The sequence below is a fragment of the Pongo pygmaeus genome, chromosome X (genome assembly GCF_028885625.2).
Source record: "Pongo pygmaeus isolate AG05252 chromosome X, NHGRI_mPonPyg2-v2.0_pri, whole genome shotgun sequence".
NCBI classification, from domain to species: Eukaryota; Metazoa; Chordata; class Mammalia; order Primates; family Hominidae; genus Pongo; species Pongo pygmaeus.
In genome coordinates, this window is record NC_072396.2 from 101415168 (window position 1) to 101433692 (window position 18525).

An 18525-nucleotide genomic window follows, 5' to 3' on the forward strand; every position below is an offset into this window, starting at 1 on the left:
TGCTTGTCTTAGTCCATTGGGTTAAGGAGAGTTGAGAGTCTCGCTTAGTGCTATAGTTATAGCAAACACTATGGAGTTAGACTGTGTGGGTCTAAATCTTGGCTCTGCCACTTGCTAGCTTTGTGACCTTGGGGCAGTGAATTACCTTTCTGCCTCAATATTCTCACATGTAAAATGGAAATGATAGTAGGATTTTCCTCGTTGTTGTTTTTAGAACTATATGAGTTAACATTGTGTTTAGAACAGGGTTTTGTAAGGATTTCTTAAATACATAATAGAGCTATCTCCCTCTGGGAGCACTTCCTTGGAACATTTTGTTGATAAAAGCCAAATGTGGTGGTTATTAATCTCATCATGATAACATTGTCATTTATTGGATGTTTATATATGCCAGGCATGATGGGTTATGTATATTCTGTAGTTCACATAATCCTCATATCAATCCTACAAAATTAGCAATATTATTTTAATTTTACATATCAACAAACTGAGTCTCTGAGAAGTAACTTGCTCAGTGTAATAGAGCTCATAAGTGATGATATAGATATGACATATATTAAAGAGGCAGCATGACGGTTAAGAGCACAGAATCTGAAGCTAAGCTCTCCGGGTTCAAATCCTGGCACTACCACTTCCTAGTTGTGTATCTTGGGCAAGTTATTTAACCTATGTGTCAGTTTCCTTATCTGTAAAATGAGGATAATAGTTATACCTACCTCATGGGTTATTATGAGGATTAAATGAGTTAATACTTTCTAAGCACCTAAAATGGTCCCTAGCACAAAATGTTGCAGAACTCTTCCTTAGTTCAGCTAAAGACAGAGTTCTTTGTCCCACAGCCACAAAAATTCAGGCCCGCAGACAATTTGAATGGTGAGTAAGACAGGGTTTTATTTGGTGAAAAGGAAGAAAAGGGGGAAACATCCTGCTAGAGCAGGATGTTGAATCCCAACTTCCACACAGGAAGAGGAGGGGCCGGGCTCCTCCACAGTGTAAACTTAACGAGGCTCCACCTCAGTGGGCAGGCTGTTTGGAGTTTCTCCAGGGACCCCCTCCCACCTGACTGTCTCAATAATAAATACTTTGTATGTACTAGCTGGTTATTATTACTGCTATTATTATTTCTATTAGTTAGAGTTTAAAGAAAAAGCAGCAGTAAAAAAGGAGAAACTGAAGTTGCCAATAAGGAAGGGAATACATGTATTTCAATAAATGCCTTAATAAATAAATAAATCTTCAGGAGGGGAGAAAAGGAGAGTTGTCTCTACCACAAAGATGAGCAGAATATAAAACAATTGGTTTCTAGGCGAAGGCAGATGATTAAACTCCTGGGAGATAGATTCATTTTTACAAGGTAGAAATCAAGCTAATCGTTTAGAAATGAAGAAAGGACGGTAGAATTGGAAGCCTGCGGAGGCAGTGGAGGTTTGGGGACACTTGGGGAGTCAGACCACGGAGCACGCAGTAGACATAGCCAAGTTGTGTTTTGTCAGTGCTTGATCATGGCTGAATTCCTTGTGGCTAAAAAAAATTACGCCTGGTGGAGGGGATAGCTCAGCAGCCTAGTGAGAGCAACGAGTTTGGACATGGTTGAATGGGATGGTTATGATAGTAAGTAGAAGTGAAGGAGCATTGAACAAGGAATCAGGAGACGTGGATTCATTTTTTAACTTTACTATATCAACTAGCTTGTATGACCTCGAATAGTTCACTTGACCTTTGGATCTCAGTTAATTCACTTGTGAAATAAGAGAGCTACATCAGTTTATCTCTAACATTACTTCTAATTCCAGAATGTATGACCCTACAGGGCTGATTTTAGCATCTAGCTGCACCAGAAAGGAGTCAATTGAAATGGCAAGAGTTAAGAAAGTGATGGGAAAGCCCAGGGAGGTTGGGATGCAAGTTCAATAAAAGTGAAGGTAGATGAGGGAACTCGTGTCAGTCTCTCAGTCTTTCTGCCTTTAAGATTTTTCTTTTCTGCACTCAAAATTCTAAGACTAGCTTGTCTTTTTTTTTTTTTTGTAGCAAATATTATTATGGCTATTGTGAATTTAATAGGCTATGTTTGACACACACAACAGTGAATGTTATTTTAGTTTTACATATCTAAAATGTTCATTAACACATCAGAAATAAACAGTTCACTTGCAGGGAGTTATTTTTTTTCTTTTAAGCAGAACATAACAAAAGAGTATTTTATGCTTTCCTGTGCCCATAATAACATTACATTTTGGAGTAGCTAACTAGGTTGCTTGAACACGCTGTTACAGAACTGGTTAATCCATAATTCAGCAGGTTCTTGGCTTCCAAGTTGCCTTATTGACAAGCCTGAAGAAAGTGGATGGAACTAATTAGCACTCAGCATTATAAAATAGGAAGAATTAAATAAAGCAGCTTCAATATTAAACTCAGACCCCTATGAAGATATTCCCTTTAGTTATGGGGATTTTGAAATGATGGACAGGCTAAACCAAAACTCATAATCCTATTACAGTCTCCTACACCCACCTAATAAGCTTCAAGAGCCGTTTCCTTGGAGTCTGGGATATTGCCATCTTCCTCTAGGCTTTTCTGTATATAGCTTATAGATTCTTTACTTGTTTCCACTAAATACTTTGTTATTTAAAATAGCATAAAAGAGAGTATATAAGTATATATACATATTGATGTATTTTGACTGTAATAATACCCTTGGCCTGTAGGGAACTTCAAATTATTAATAATTTCAGAGGAAAGCTTTTTAAGAAAAAAGCTCCAGGCTTAGCTGTAATGAGGCATTTGAAAAGGAGGAGGGGATATGTTTATGTGCGTAATGAAAATATTGAACCCTTTGGGATGTTATGAACCATGGTGCACTAATAAATGATGTTCCCATTTCGGTGTTCCAGCAGACATCTTTGTACCCCGATGTACTCTTGCAAAATGCCTGTAGCTCACATTTCCTTTTAAATATTTCTATCTCCTGACATTCGTTACTGTGGGTGGGGGTGCAACAGGATAAATCTGATGGAGAAAGGAGGACAATACAAGAAGTAGACAAAGTTGGTGGTTTAGAATAATAAGCCCATTTTCAGCTGAGCTGTGTAGTTCATATGAATTAATTAACCCCTTACAAACATTTGTCTGACAATCCAAATTCTCATTCAGTTCAATGGGTTTTATAATCATCACTTAACTAAATAGCACTAAGAACTGTTTATATCCTGACATTAAGGAAGCTTTGTCGAATTCTTTTTCAGTAAATCATCTGAAGTTGTTTACAATTTGCAGTAGTCTTGGTTTGTGCTCAGGTTGCTGTTTTGCTGCTTTAAAAAATATTTTCAGGGTGCTAATTATAGAATATGCTCTAGAGTTTGGTTAGCTTTGTAAGAGTAGAAGACCTTTGTAAAGAACATTTTCACATTTTAATTGGAAGAATGTAGGCTTAAGCTATTATCTATCATGTTAAACAAAATGAATCCAATGATGCTCAATGGATATAGAATGATTAATTACTCATTCTTAAGACCTGTGCCATTTAGTTCCTGGTGATAAGATGGTGATAAAGCACTTTTTACCCAAAAAGAGAGAAATGAGAGTATTGTGATGACCATGCTGCAACAGAGTGTGAGAACACTTAAAAAAAAAAAGTTTGAAATGAGAAGCATCTGGGACTTCCCTTCTATGCTGTTTGTGTATGTAATTGCTTTTAATTTTTGTACAAAAAGTTAAGGTACTGTTAATAAGCATTTTACTTCATTGAGTGTCTTCTGATTACAAGGAACAAAAAAGCTATTTAAACTGGGTGTTCACTGAACAGATACAGAGAGGCTCAAGGGAATTCAGGGCAGGATGTATTATACACCTAGACCTAGAGCCCTGCTCTCCTTTCAAGGTGACTCTGCGGTGCTTCACATCATGAGTTCATGGGCCTTTAATCTAGTGCTTGAAACGAGACTTTACTTATCCTCATCTAACTGCTCCTTCTACCTCCTGACAAAGATTCTTGGGTCCCAATTCTATGTTCCTGTGACAGGAATGTTATCTGAATCCTTTTTTTTTTCCCCCTATGTTTGTTTGTTTTTGTTTGTTTGTTTGTTTTTTGCACCAGGCCCCAAGTCTTTGACAAGCCTAGGATGGTTCTCCTGTAGGTCAGGTTCCTTCCCTGATTCAATTAGCTATTACAATTTTATTTATTTGTTTATTTTTATTATTATTTTTTTGAGACTGAGTCTCACTCTGTCACCAAGCTGGAGTGCAGTGAGGTGATCTCGGCTCACTGCAACCTCTGCCTCCCAGGTTCAAGCGATTATCCTGCCTCAGCCCCCCAAGTAGCTGGGACTATAGGGCGCACACTACTACACCTGGCTAATTTTTGTATTTTTAGTAGAGACAGGGTTTCACCATGTTGGCCAGGCTGATCTTGAACTCCTGACCTCAGGTGATCTGCCCACCTCAGCCTCCCAAATGCTGGGATTACGCTCCCGGCCTCTACTATTTGTATTATATAATAACAAATTTAATCCTCACAAAAATCCTATTAGGTTAAGTACTAGTACTATATTCCCTTTTATAGTGGGGGAAACTGAGGCAAGGAGAGGTTAAGTAACATTTCCAAAGTTATGTAACTCCAGGGTCTGTGATGAGTTAGGAGATCTGGTTTCTAATGCTTGACCCATCACTGTGCGAATGACTTGAAGTGAATCACTTAATCTCCCTGGGCATTCAGCCATTCCATGAACAGTTTAAAAATTATTTTTCTAATTTTTTTTATTGACAAACTAAAGGGAGGAATCAGGTCCACTACCACATTGTCATAGGCACTGCTTGGTTGTAAGGAACAGAAATCTACATAAGGTAGCTTGAGTGAAGGGGTATTTATTTAAGGATGTGATAAGCAACCTTGTGGACATCCAAGGACAGGAAACAACAGTGAGACCGCAGAGTGTCTTAGGCTGGAACCAAAATGGAAAAGTTAGAAATATAAGTTGCTCTCAGGCCGGGCGTGGTGGCTCACGCCTGTAATCCCAGCACTTTGGGAGGCCGAGGTGGGCAGATCACAAGGTCAGGAGATCGAGACCATCCTGGCTAACACGGTGAAACCCCATCTCTACTAAAAATAAAAATAAAAATAAATTAGCTGGGCGTGGTGGCACACACCTGTAGTCCCAGCTAATCAGGAGGCTGAGGCAGGAGAATGGCATGAACCCAGGAGGCAGAGCTTGCAGTGAGCCGAGGTCGCGCCATTGGTTTCCTTTGTTTAAACATGACTGCCACAACTATGATACAGTATGATGCTTACTTCAAGTGGCTATCTTTATGTGACATGGGTCTCTCCAAGTTCAGATTCTTGTGACAGAATCTGACTGATCCAGCTAGGCTGTGAATTTGTTTCCCTTAAGTCAGGTGTTCAGTCTGTGGCCAATCAGCCAGAGCAGAGATAAGATCACATGGTGATAGGACTGTCACCTTTTCCAGGGACTGGATGAAAGAGCAGATTCTCTGAGAAGGGTATGGGAAGGGCTGGCAAATAGACTGATGTTTGCTACATCCATAATCCTAGCACTCTAACACAGTTTTAAAGCATATTGTGTATTTCTCCATAGATCATCATTTTGGCTACATAAATATATATATATATATGTTTTTTTGGTTGTTGTTTTGTTTTGTTTTGTTTTGCTTTTGAGACAGAGTTTTGCTCTTGTTGCCCAGGCTGGAGTGCAATGGTGCGATCTCGGCTCACCGCAGCATCTGCCTTCTGGGTTCAAGCAATTCTCCTGCCTCAGCCTCCCAAGTAGCTGGAATTACAGGCACGCGCCACCACGCCTAGCTAATTTTGTATCTTTAGTAGAGACAGGGTTTCTCCATTTTGGTCAGGCTGGTCTCGAACTCCTGACCTCAGGTGATCCACCCTCCTCAGCCTCCCAAAGTGCTGGGATTACAGGCGTGAGCCACCGCGCCCGGCCATGGCTACATAAATATTTTTTAAGCACTTCACTGTATACCAGGGACTTTACTAGGACTACACCAGCTTCAGGCCCTCCATTTCCTAATTTGTAAAATGAACTATCCTGTCTTGCTTTAGAATTCAAACACACACACATACACACACACACACGTTTATGCGTTTATCTATATTATACTGAATACAATTGTCCTTTCATATCCGTAGGTTCTACATTCATGGATTCAATGAAAGGCATATCGAAAATATTTTTAAAAATTACATCTGTACTAAACATGCACAGACTTTTTTCATATCCCCTAAACAATACAGTATAACAACTTTTACATAGCATTAACATTTTATTAGGTATTTTAAGTTGTCAAGAGATGTTTTTAAGTATACGGGAGGATGTACATAGGTGATATGCAAATACAATGCCATCTTATATAAGGAACTTGAGCATCTGCTAATTTTCTGGTTTCTGAAGGAAGTTCTGTAACCAATTCCTCATGGATACCTAGGGATGATGGTATATTGCCTTTGTTACCAAACCAACCGGAATTTTGTTTGTTTGTTTGTTTGTTGGTTTTGAGGTGAAGTTTTGCTCTTGTTGCCCAGGCTGGGGTGCAATGGCGCAATCTCGGCTCACTGCAACCTCCAACTCCTGGGTTCAAACGATTCTCCTGCCTTAGCCTCCCAAGTAGTTGGGATTACCGGCATGCACCACCACACCTGGCTAATTTTGTATTTTTAGTACATATGGGGTTTCACCATGTTGGTCAGGCTGGTCTCAAACTCCTGACCTCAGGTGATCCACCCACCTCGGCCTCCCAAAGTGCTGGGATTACAAGCATGAGCCACCACGCTTGGCCCCAACCAGAATTTATTTATCCAAATGAATGTTGTGCAGTACCTTGAATTTGAGCTAGAGAAGAAATTCAGTATAATTTCTTCAGTTACATCTAGTGTTTAACCAAACTTTAGTATTACCCAGGTTACTTATTGATTTGGCTCTGAAATATTTGTTTTCTAAAACTCAAATCTATTAAAAGTCAAAGACTTGCTGTCATCAAAACTATTTAAAAGGCTGTGAGGCCTACTGTAAAGATATCCCGAAGAAGGACTTCACAAATGTTTTTTGCCAATGATAGATCATTGCTTAATTCTGTAGCTCCTAAAGTAACTACCTTGAAGAGGACAGATCTTACCAACATATGTAGGTTGTTTAAAAAATCATTCATATTATGTACAGAATCAAAGATTTTAAAAAGTATACAAGATACAAATACCCAGTTAAATCTATAGTTAGGCGTTTGAGACTTAAAAAACAATTTGGTGGGACTCTTTACTGAAGTATTAAAAAACCAGAATTCTATCTCACATCTATTTCACCTACTGTGACCCAGTATCTAAATATGTCAGTATACTTCTCTTCTTATGCTCACATAGGAAAAAATATGGATTGAAATGCTTAGGACACACTGGAAACTAGATGAATTTAGAGCTTTTAGAGGAAAAACACCTTGCCACAGATCTCCCCTGAACCAGCCAAGTTAATTAATCTTTGTTTTTGTTGTTGCTCTTGCTGTTGTTTTACCATAGTTATGCAAAAGTAATGCTGCAAGTACAGGCCAAAGCCCCAGAGGAGGTGGTTGAAGTTCAGCAAAATAGATTTACCAAATCCATTTGTGTTTGCCTGGTTTTATGTTGGCATTTAGAGGCTATCTTTATTTTGGTAGCTTTGTAGCCTGAGAGTGAGAGAGAATATATGTGTATAGGTATGTTTATATGTGTTGCTGACAAATTCAAAGACATTTGATTAAATATGCTTTACGTAAGAAGTGAAAAGTATTGTATATATTTTTTTCTTTTTCTATGGCTTACAATATCTTCATTTCTGTGGTTACTTTTTGCAAAAGATTAGTCCAGATTCATCATTCTAGTTTCTAAGAGGAATGAAAGACAATTTAAAGCTAAATTCAAATTCTATATAAGTAGTATAATCTGATGAACACACCCTTTTATCCCAAATTTAGAGCAACAAATGTTTTATTTAATTTGAGAATATGAGATAGGAAAAGTCCATCAGAAAAGTGGTTTTAGAAGCTCAAAATGTTAACTATAGCTTCCATGCATTACAGTCCCGTGATGCTCATTTAATTCTAAAGTAAGTCACTTGTTGTTTCTGGAAAACTAGTCATAGTTAGACTAATTCCTTTTTGTTGTTGTTCAAAGATTTGAAATAAATGCACAAAGTCTTCCTTCTTTGTAGTAGACTAGTATCCTGGTTTCTGCATTTTTCCTGAGGAATTATACTTTAAGACCGAAGATAAACAATGTAGAAGAATCCTCTAAATGTGACTCGTGGATTCCCTTTGTATGGGACATATTCTTTGGTGTTAATCACAATCCTGAATCATTCCTGCCCCAGCCTTTTGTCTCATCTTCCCTGTTGTACGTTTACAAATTGGCCCTAATGGGTAAGGAAGAAACAGACAACTAAAATAGCTATAAGATGAATAGTAGTTTTTTAAAAAACTTTAAAATATTTTTCACACTCTACAGGGGAATAAGCAGATAATTTGCATATACACTTGTGGCTCTGTGATGTTTTCATATACCAGAATTTAACACCTTTGCAAAATCCTAGCAGAGACCATGGGGATACACAATTAGATGCTTAATCTAAACCTGGAACAATGTGATTTGGGCTGATTTGCAGAGAGCCTGTAAAAGCTGAAAAATCAGTTTGACAACGTTCCTGCTGGGATTGGCCTGCAATAAATGTTTGCAGTGGTATTTGGAGGCCATGCCACTTTAGTCAGATCACTGGGGCTTAGGAGATGATGCCTACAGTAAAACTTGAGTTCACTGCTTATCAGGGAATGTGTGAAGGCTCCCAGGCTGAAGGTTCATTAGGTCAATCTGTAAGAGCTGTCAATCAGACCAAGCTGTCAGGGGAATACTTTTTTAAAAAATAAACAGAAGTAAAATTTTTCTACTTAGGATTTTTCCACATTGCATCCCTTCTGCCATCATATCGTCCATACAAGAGACAGCCCTTGTGAGAGAGTAGAATATTAGCCCATTGTAATGTTCCAAATGTCAGCCTTTGGCCACCATCACCTATGAGCACGGCTGCTGCTCTTAGTAATCATTGTGGTCACTTAGGATGAATAGGATAGAATGGTTGTCCAAAGTACGTAAGTCTTTAAGGAGTTAAGGACTTGCGTCATATTCATTAGTCCCAGTATTTTACCACTGTGATGGAAACATAAAAGGTGCTCAGATGTTTATTGATCTCAACATCAAGAACAGAAACCACTATATGAATCTAGCATACATATGGCCTTTACCGCCCCATTTCCCACTCTTGGCTTTAACAAAATTTGACAAAATTATTTCCTGTATTTCTTCCATATTGTCAAGCGTGTATTGTTTTATAGCTAGAAAACCTATCATTTAGGTTTGATTTTGGTGTATTTACTGATTGAGCATGACTAGGATATTTGAAACGTCTTTAAAAAAAAAAAAAAAACAACGTATTACTTGTAAAGGAAGCCAAGAAGGTTTGGAGGTGCACTGTTTATTAGGTTTTGTGTGAACATTTAACACTAAAACATTAGTTAATATGTATTAACCATTTAGATGATTGTAAAACATTATATCCATGTGGCAAGTCACTAAATCAAAACACAGGTAACTGGAACAGACTGACAGAAAACACAGTTGGCCTCATCAGATACATAGAAACCATAGTAGGATGACCAAGATAAACAGTATAGCTATGAAAACATCAAGTTGATGATAGCATAGACTCTAATTATTATCATCATCAATAGAATGTCAATGTATAATAAAGTGAATTATATAGTTTTTGTTTAACTCTTGTTTTAATTAGCACCAGATTCAGCTACAGTTGTATTTATGAATCTATGTTAATTTCTAATAGTTAGAATGAATTACTTCTTCCTAAGATAATACTCTTCCTAGAATGGAAATTTAGAAAATATACTCTATTAAATATCAGTTGATTTTCTTTCCAGGTGGCATCCATTAGGACAAACATTATGAAAAGGCCACTGACCAAAATGTTGATTTCCTAGCTGACACCTGGAAGAAAAATAAACTTATGTTTAATGGAATAGACTGTCTAAATCCCTGTTTTGAGAAGAGTTCACATTCATGAATATGTATTCATTGCTGAATTCAATAGATTCGAGTAGTGAAGGACATCCGTATCATAGAAAGTAGCATCTATTCATTAACTTACAACTTTCCAAAGAAACAAGCAAGAATGCAGCTTGGGATGGAGTGCTGGCAATACGCAGTTCATTCCTTTATTATGTGACACGTTTATCATGACCTGCATGATAACTAATGAAATAAATATGAGATTTGTGTATTATCTGTGGCCTAATTTGTTGAACTTCTCATTTTAAGTTACAGTAGCACAATCCTAAATCAATATTATAAATGAGCTGTTTATGGTTTTGTCTTATTCAGTGTTCTAGGTGCATTATGTTTTTTTATTTATACATTTCAAATAATTTTTCTCTTTATTTCTTCTTTTCTGCAGTGGTAAATCATCCCTGTGCAACAAGGGCTAATCCAAGATCAGCTACATAAACGGCCTGAGTGCTGTTTTAAACAGGATTGGGTGATGGTACAACATGACGTTTTAAGATAATCAAGTAGTAAAAGTTTCTAGTGGAAACATGATATTCATTTTGTCTGGTGCTCTTTTCTTTCTGCCTAAGGCTTTCTGATAAAATTTATGCTATATGCCCCTTAATACCGATTTCATGATGGTTAACCATATCTATGCCTGGAAAGAAAATATAGACTTGGGAAGAAAACAGATATATAGTCTACAATGAATATTTCTAGCTCGCATTCAAGATGACTGTGTTGTGCAGAACATTCTGCCAGGCATTAAGCGGGATACAAAAGCAGTCTAAGATATGATCTCTGCCCTATGAATGTGTTTTTAAAATGTATACTAGTCATTATTGGAGTGACTATTACATAAAGACAAAAGCCACTAGGGTAGCCATGTTTTTTTGCCAGTTATTAGCCATATATAGCATGTGCATGCACACATACACACACACATACATATATGTAATATATAATTTTAGTATATTTAAATTAATCCATATTTTCAAGAACTTCATTAACTTGAACACTCAGAAATACCCTGAGTGTTTTAAGACATAATTGCAAATAACTCATGTAATACTTATATTTTTATATCTTTGCATGTATGAAGTTTATGCATTCAGGCTTGTGCAAATGTGTTTATATCATTTGCCTAAACCCTTGATTATTTACATGTTCCTATGTGGGATCACAGTCCTTCAGATATGATTCATAGCACAGTGATTTCTTTACCTGTTGGTATTCTACTACCGAAATACTTTAAGAATCCTGTGAGTTGTGTACCTGGAAATATAAAATTGATTTTATTATTAATCCATTCAGAAATCATATTGGGCAATAGCACTACTACATGTACATTTAGTAGCAAACATAGATAGAATATTTGGAGATAATGAAGATTTCAAGACTGTGTTAAGAAAAAAAAAACAACCACACAAGAGACTCGGCTCTTGGCTCTCAGCTCCAAAGCATGTGAAATATTCAACTTAATAAGAACATAACTGCAGGAAGCACTTCTAGGTCATGGGAGTTGCTATGCACAAAAGAGGTATGCTTGTTCTAGCTCAGAGAAGCTTCCACATATATTATTTACTGAGGAGGCCTCATTTTAATGCTGTATAGAGAAGCCCGAATGACATACTCTTCACAAGTGGCAGTATTGGTATTACAGCATTCCAAGGGTGTGAGAATTAGTTTGGAAATGAACTGAGAAAAAGCAAATAATATTTCTTAACTATTGTAGAAAATGGAGGTATCACTAGGAAAATTATATTTTCCTCTGGTCTTTCTCACCATTTATTTATTCCGCTCACCAAGGACCCTGGCTTTTGAGGAGAGGTCCATGGCCGAGAGAACATTAAAAGGAAAGAGTGAAAGTGGAGAATGCAGATGCATATTTGGATTCAGGAGGAAGGGGAGGTTCAGCAGGTGCCTTCTATATAGCAGAGTTGGTTGTGAAGTCACACTACCCACAACATGCTACCCACAATAACCACAGAAGAAAGGTTACACATACATAGGCCTGTTCTCCCTTTTATGCTCACTTACCACGCAAATGACATCTTTGTGCCTGTTGCTCAGGGTCATTGCCTAAAAAAATTGAGTTGAAACTGGCAATGAAGAAAGAATGGGCCGGGCATGGTGGCTTACGCCTGTAATCCCAACACTTTGAGAGGCCAAGGCAGGCGGATCACCTGAGGTCGGGAGTTCAAGACCAGCCTGGCCAACATGGTGAAACCCCATCTCTACTAAAAATACAAAAAATCAGCCAGGCATGGTGGTGTGCCTGTAATCCCAACTACTCGGGAGGCTGAGGCAGGAGAATTGCTTGAACCTGGGACGTGGAGGTTGCAATGAGCCGAGATCACGCCATTGCACTCCAGACTGGGCAACGAGAGTGAAACTCCATCTCAAGAAAAAAAAAAAAAGGAAAGAAAAACACAGAAAGAATGGAGGACTTTAACATTTCTTGAGTACCTATTGTTTGCTTGGCACTGTTCTAGGTGTCATATGTACAGCATCTCATTGCATCTTCACAACATTCCTGAGCATTAGGTTTTCTTTTCCCAAGTTTACAGGGGAAGGAATGGAAGATTAGAGAAGTTAAGTAGCTTGGGCAAGGTCGCAGCTGGTGAATGGCTCAATCAGAATCTGAACACCAGTTTGTCTAATTCTATCCTGCATGCTATTTCCTTACAATGTTCCCTTTCACTTAGGGGCTCATGCAAAAGATTTATGATTTCCTTCAGATTTTCTTTGGTCATAGTGCTCTAAACACTTGTAGCTGAATTTTTAGTTCTTACCTCAAATAAGTCTGGTAGCACTACTACATTTTTAAAAAATGAGTGATATAATTTGTAGAAATAGTCACTGGAATGCTTTTAAGAGATTTCAAATCATAGAGTTGAAAATTCATGCTGTGTTCTAGGCATTATTGATCCTGAGCCATCTCATGCAGGTAGATATAAATCCTCTTCTTAAAGATCTCTGGTGAAAAAACACTTTCAGGCTTTTCCATAGTAATTTACCTCATTGCTGAAAAGGTTTACAGATAGGTGTATGCACATTGTTAGGACCAATGACATAATGCCCAGTTGCAGTGAATCAAGCTAATAAAATAATAATCCTTTTTAAAATTATAATCTTCAAAGGGTTTCCAAAAATCACTTATAGGAAGTTTATGTGATTTTGCTGTTTCTCTAGGAAAGGCAGTTACATTTGAATATTTAAATGATCAGGCCTTGTGTGGGTCACACAGGGATTTTTATTTTGCATTTGGATTCCCTTTATAGTTTAAATCACAGATCTGTACCTTAAATGCAAATGAATGGAGTGTTGAGAATTGACATAATTTTTTAAATTGCTACAGTTATTTCCAGGGAGCTTTACACCTCAGTATAAGTATCTTATCCTGTATTATAATTGCTTGCTTGTTTGTCCTTCTAACAAGACCGTGAGCAATTGGAGGACAAGGATTGTGCCTTACTCATCACAGTATCTCTAGTGTTTAGCATAATGCTTGACACACAGGAGTGATCAATAGTTATCTATTGAGTGACTGAATTAATTTCTTCAATTGATTCTGCTTAGACAGGCCTTTCTGCTACATTCCCCCAAATGCAACCTGCTAATTCACATTTCTCTATCCTGGTTTATGTTATTTCTCTCAACTGGAGTGCTCTTTCCTTCTTTTCTCTACTTATATAAGTCCACCTAGTTCTTCCTGGTACAACTAGTTGACACATGAGTCCTGTTCTGACTATTCCAGATCTCACAGAGTCATGTCCTCCTCATGCCTTGACTCTTTTAGCCTATGGGATGCCCCACACACTTTAGCCCTTTATTATGTGCAGCTTTATATTATTTGCCAATTTAAAAAATATTTTTGTCTTGTTTTCCCAACCATTATGAAAAGTAGCCATGTGTTGTATCATTTTTTCTCCCCTTCATAGTGACTTAAGTGTGGAAGAGACCATTGGATAACAAACTATGGCCTATAAGCCAAATCCAGTCCAAAACCTAAGAATATTTCTTTTTTAAAAAATTAATTAATTAATTAATTTATTTTTGAGACAAAGTCTCGCTGTGTCGCCCAGGCTGGAGTGCAATGGCGTACTCTCTGCTCACTGCAGCCTCCGTCCCCTGGACTCAAGTGATTCTCCTGCCTCAGCCTCCTGAGTAGCTGGGATTACAGGCGCCTGCCACCACGCCCGGCTAAGTTTTTGCATTTTTAGTAGAGACGGGGTTTCACCGTGTTGGTCAGGCTTGGTCTTGAACTCCTGACCTCGTGATCTGCCCGCCTTCGCCTCCCAAAGTGCTGGGATTATAGGTGTGAGCCACCATGCCCAGCAAGAATGTTTCTTATGATTTTAAATGGTAAGAAAACAATCACAAGGGCTGGGCGTGGTGGCTCACGCCTGTAATCCCAGCATTTTGGGAGGCCGAGGTAGGTGGATCACTTGAGGTCAGGAGTTCGAGACCAGCCTGGCCAACATGGTGAAACCCGTCTGTACTAAAAATACAAAAATTAGCCAGGCGTGGTACCAGGTGCCTGTAGTCCCAGCTACTCAGGAGGCTGAGGCAGGAGAATCGCTTGAACCCAGGAGACAGAGGTTGCAGTGAGCAGAGATCATGCCACTGCACTCTAGCCTAGGCGACAAAGGGAGACTGTCTCAAAAACCACAAGAAAAACAATATTTTGTGACATGAAAATTATATGAAATTCAACTTTCCATAAATAAAGTTTTTTGCAACATTGCCACGTTTATTCATTTACACATTATTTATGCCTGCTTTTGGGCTACAGCAGTTGAGTTGGGCAATTGTGACAGAGACTCTGTGGCCCACAAAGCCTAAAATATTTACTATCTGACCCTTTACAGAGAAAGTTTGCCGACTGCTGGAGTAGATCATCAATGAGTACTTACTGGTTAAATAATTCATTGTCTTATGACTCTATTCTATTATGAAACAAGATAGTCTGAAAGTACTGTTAATTATGCTGTCTTGCCGTAAATAAAGAAAAATAGTAATAAAAACAACCTCTGGAGAACAGATTATTTTTATCTTTTAGTTGGTGAAGTATAAAAATTTTCATTTTCTCATTCTCTGGTAAAGTGACTTATAGTGCCCTTATTAGTTTTAAACCTTTTCAAATATGCAGAACCTCTTCCTGCAGAGATTTTAAAGAACAAGGTAAGGCCAGGCGTGGTGGCTCATGCCTGTAATCCCAGCACTTTGGGAGGCTGAGGCGGGTGGATCACCTGAGGTGAGGGGTTCGAGACCAGCCTGGCTGACATGGTGAAACCCTGTCTCTACTAAAAATACAAAACATTAGCCGGGCGTGGTGGCAGGTGCCTGTAATCCCAGCTACTCGAGAGGCTGAAACAGGAGAATCCCTCGAACCCAGGAGGCAGAGGTTGCAGTGAGCAGAGATCGTGCCACTGCACTCCAGCCTGAGAGACAGAGCATGACTCCATCTCAAAAAAAAAAAAATTAATAATAATAATAATAAAGAACAGGGTAGATGATTATCGTTCTGGGATGGACTAGATAACTTCTAGTATTGTGCAGCCCAGTGATTCCTTGAATCTCCTCTAAATGTAAACCTTGCTTTATTAGAAATGAGAAATCTGATTTGTGGATATGAAGTCTCCGCATCCCCCATAACTCCTTGATTCTCTTTTGCCAGGACCTCCCCCCACCCTCCACTTTTGGTTTAATCTAGTTCTTCTAATTAAATATGAGATAATTAAAGTTCACAGAGTTTAAACCCAGCAGGTTTGATTTAATGATAAAAATCTTGGTTTGTCAGCTTTTCAAGGCATAATCCTGGCTGCTGCCTTATCTGACAGGTAGTCAGCCTAGCAGGTCTGAGGATGAAAACCAGAGCATCTCATCTTTTCAGGCATGACTTGCTATTTATCTTCTGAGGCATAATTTACAATTGCCCTATAGAAAATGGGTAGGGTTAAATAAGTAGAAAAGGCCTCCTTTTGCTTTGGCTCAATTAATTCATTTCCTATGCGGTTGTCGATGACTAGGCCTACAAAGTAGACAGATGTATTTCAAATGAGGAGAAAATGCCCCAAAGATAGCATATTTGATTATTGTAAATTATTCCTTTACTCACTGAATATGGAAAGTATGTAAATTTAGTCCTGCTGTCAAAAGGTAGCTCTGTACCATTAGTTTCTGCAGCAGACAAGGCCTGCTGCATCCTGTACTGCATTTTCAGAGAGATAATTCTAATGACAGCTTGAGCAATTGCCTTAATGAGCCAGAAAGGTGTTCTTTTTTATTCGTGTTTAGCTACTTAGAGTCATCTGAAATAGAGATCATCTGTAGATATTACAGAGTGAAAAAAGACATGGGTTGTCTTATTAATGTGTTTCTCCAAGCATGCTAAGAATGAACCATCAATCAGGTATTTGCGAAGAAAATAGCTTGTTGTCAGTTCTGTATAGGTGATATGGCAACCTGAAATGCAAGTTTAGGTTCTAATTATCATGCTAGCTAAGTAAAAGAGTTGTCAAGTTGCATCTATAAGTCATTTTGGGAAATATTGTAGGGCTTACCAAATTGATCACAAAATAGCATTAATATTGTAAACCTGAAGTGAACAACATAACCAGTTTTTTAAAAATAAAGCACTCTACGTGAGTCATCAGGAAAACATTAGAAATCTACCTATGTGCATCACATTATATGTAAAATTTCGTTTAATTGGAGCTTTGTGTTGTTAGAACCCAACACATTAATATTAACATTTGAGACAAATTTCCTATCATCTGAGTCTTTCATTTTTAAGCGAAATGTCCATATTTTCTCATTAATTTGAGTCTATTTAAAGATCAGTCACATCACAGTAACATAAAGATTGGACAAGTAATGTTCACATTTTAGTTAAAGTCATGAAATATATACCCATAATTGACTATGGTGTTTTGATTTGGTTGTAAAGTATAGCTGTACCTTCCACATGGAGTTAAGAGAAGTCCTGGCTTAACACATTAGTGGTAGAAAGTGTAAATTTACACTTAGGCCACTCCCCAGCCAAGGATTTGCATAAAAAATGAGTGAAGTTCAGCTTGGGTTTATGTTAGCAAAATAGCAAAGGTAGAGGCACGCTAAAGGTCCTTTCTGCTACCATTGTATACAATACATGTCTGCATCTTGCCTAATCTTAATTAAATCATGTCTTCTGGGTCTGAGGACTGAAATTCTGAAATGTAACCAATATTTAAGAGCTTAAACAGTGCTTTTGTATAGAACTTGTAGTATGAAATATGACTTCAAAAATGCCTGAGCTGTAGAATTAATTTTTTCAATTGAATGAGTAATACTGCTTAAAAAAATATACATGGCCGGGCGCCATGGCTCATGCCTGTAATCCCAGCACTTTGGGAGGCCGAGGTAGGGAGTTCGAGACCAGCCTGACCAACATGCAGAAACCCTGTCTCTACTTAAAAAAAATACAAAATTAGCCAGGTGTGGTGGCACATGCCTGTAATCCCAGCTACTCAGGAGGCTGAGGCAGGAGAATCGCTTGAAGCAGGGAGGTGGAGGTTGTGGTGAGCCGAGATTGCGCCATTGCACTCCAGCCTGGGCAACAAGAGCAAAACTCTGTATCAAAAAAAAAAAAAAAAAAAGTATACACACACACACACACACACACACACACACACACATCCTTTTTATGGCCGTGTGCAGTGGCTCACCCCTGTAATCCCAGCACTTTGGGAGGCCAAGGTGGGCAGATCACCTGAGGTCAGGGGTTCAAGACTAGCCTGGCCAACATGGTGAAACCCCATCTCTACTAATAATACAAAAATTGGCCAGGCATGGTAACTGGCCTCTGTAATCCCATCTACTTGGGAGGCTGAGGCAGGGAGAATTGCTTAAACCTGGGAGGTGGAGGTTGCAGTGAGCAGAGATCATGCAACTGCACTCCAGCCTGGGCAACAGAGTGAGACTCTGTCTCAAAAAATATATATAGAACATGTGCTGGGGCTCACACCTGTAATCCCGGCACTTTGGGAGGCCAAGGTGGGTGGATCACCTGAGGTCAGGAGTTCGAGACCAGCCTGACCAACATGGTGAAACCTGTCTGTACTAAAAATACAAAAATTAGCCAGGAGTAGTGGCAAATGCCTGTAATCCCAGCTACTCTGGAGGCTGAGGCAGGAGAATGGCTTGAGCCTGGGAGGCAGAGGTTGCAGTGAGCCAAGATTGTGCCATTGCACTCCAACCTGGACAAGACTCCGTCTAAAAAAAAAATATATATATATATATGTGTGTGTGTGTGTGTGTATACATGTATATATATACACACATATCCTTTTTAGTTTAAATAATCCATTGTATTAGAAAGAAAAAGTTACACTAGTGAATCAGCTCTACAGTTTTCAGAAGGCGAATCAAATCAGTACTAA

General features: G+C 38.5%; 1 protein-coding gene across 5 annotated transcripts in view; it reads left to right on the forward strand.

Moving 5' to 3' along the window:
- The window catches only part of DIAPH2 (diaphanous related formin 2), a 908418-nt gene that overhangs the window by 775027 nt on the left and 114866 nt on the right, over positions 1–18525 (forward strand). Inside the window, exon 28 of one of the 5 annotated variants that reach the window (XM_054470848.2) lies at positions 10509–10651. The exons of the other annotated variants lie outside the window; for them this stretch is intronic. Within the exon in view, the coding sequence (XP_054326823.1) occupies positions 10509–10558 (50 nt within the window). The 3' untranslated portion in view covers positions 10559–10651. Of the gene's footprint in view, positions 1–10508; positions 10652–18525 lie in introns of those variants that run through there. 5 annotated transcript variants of the gene reach the window in all.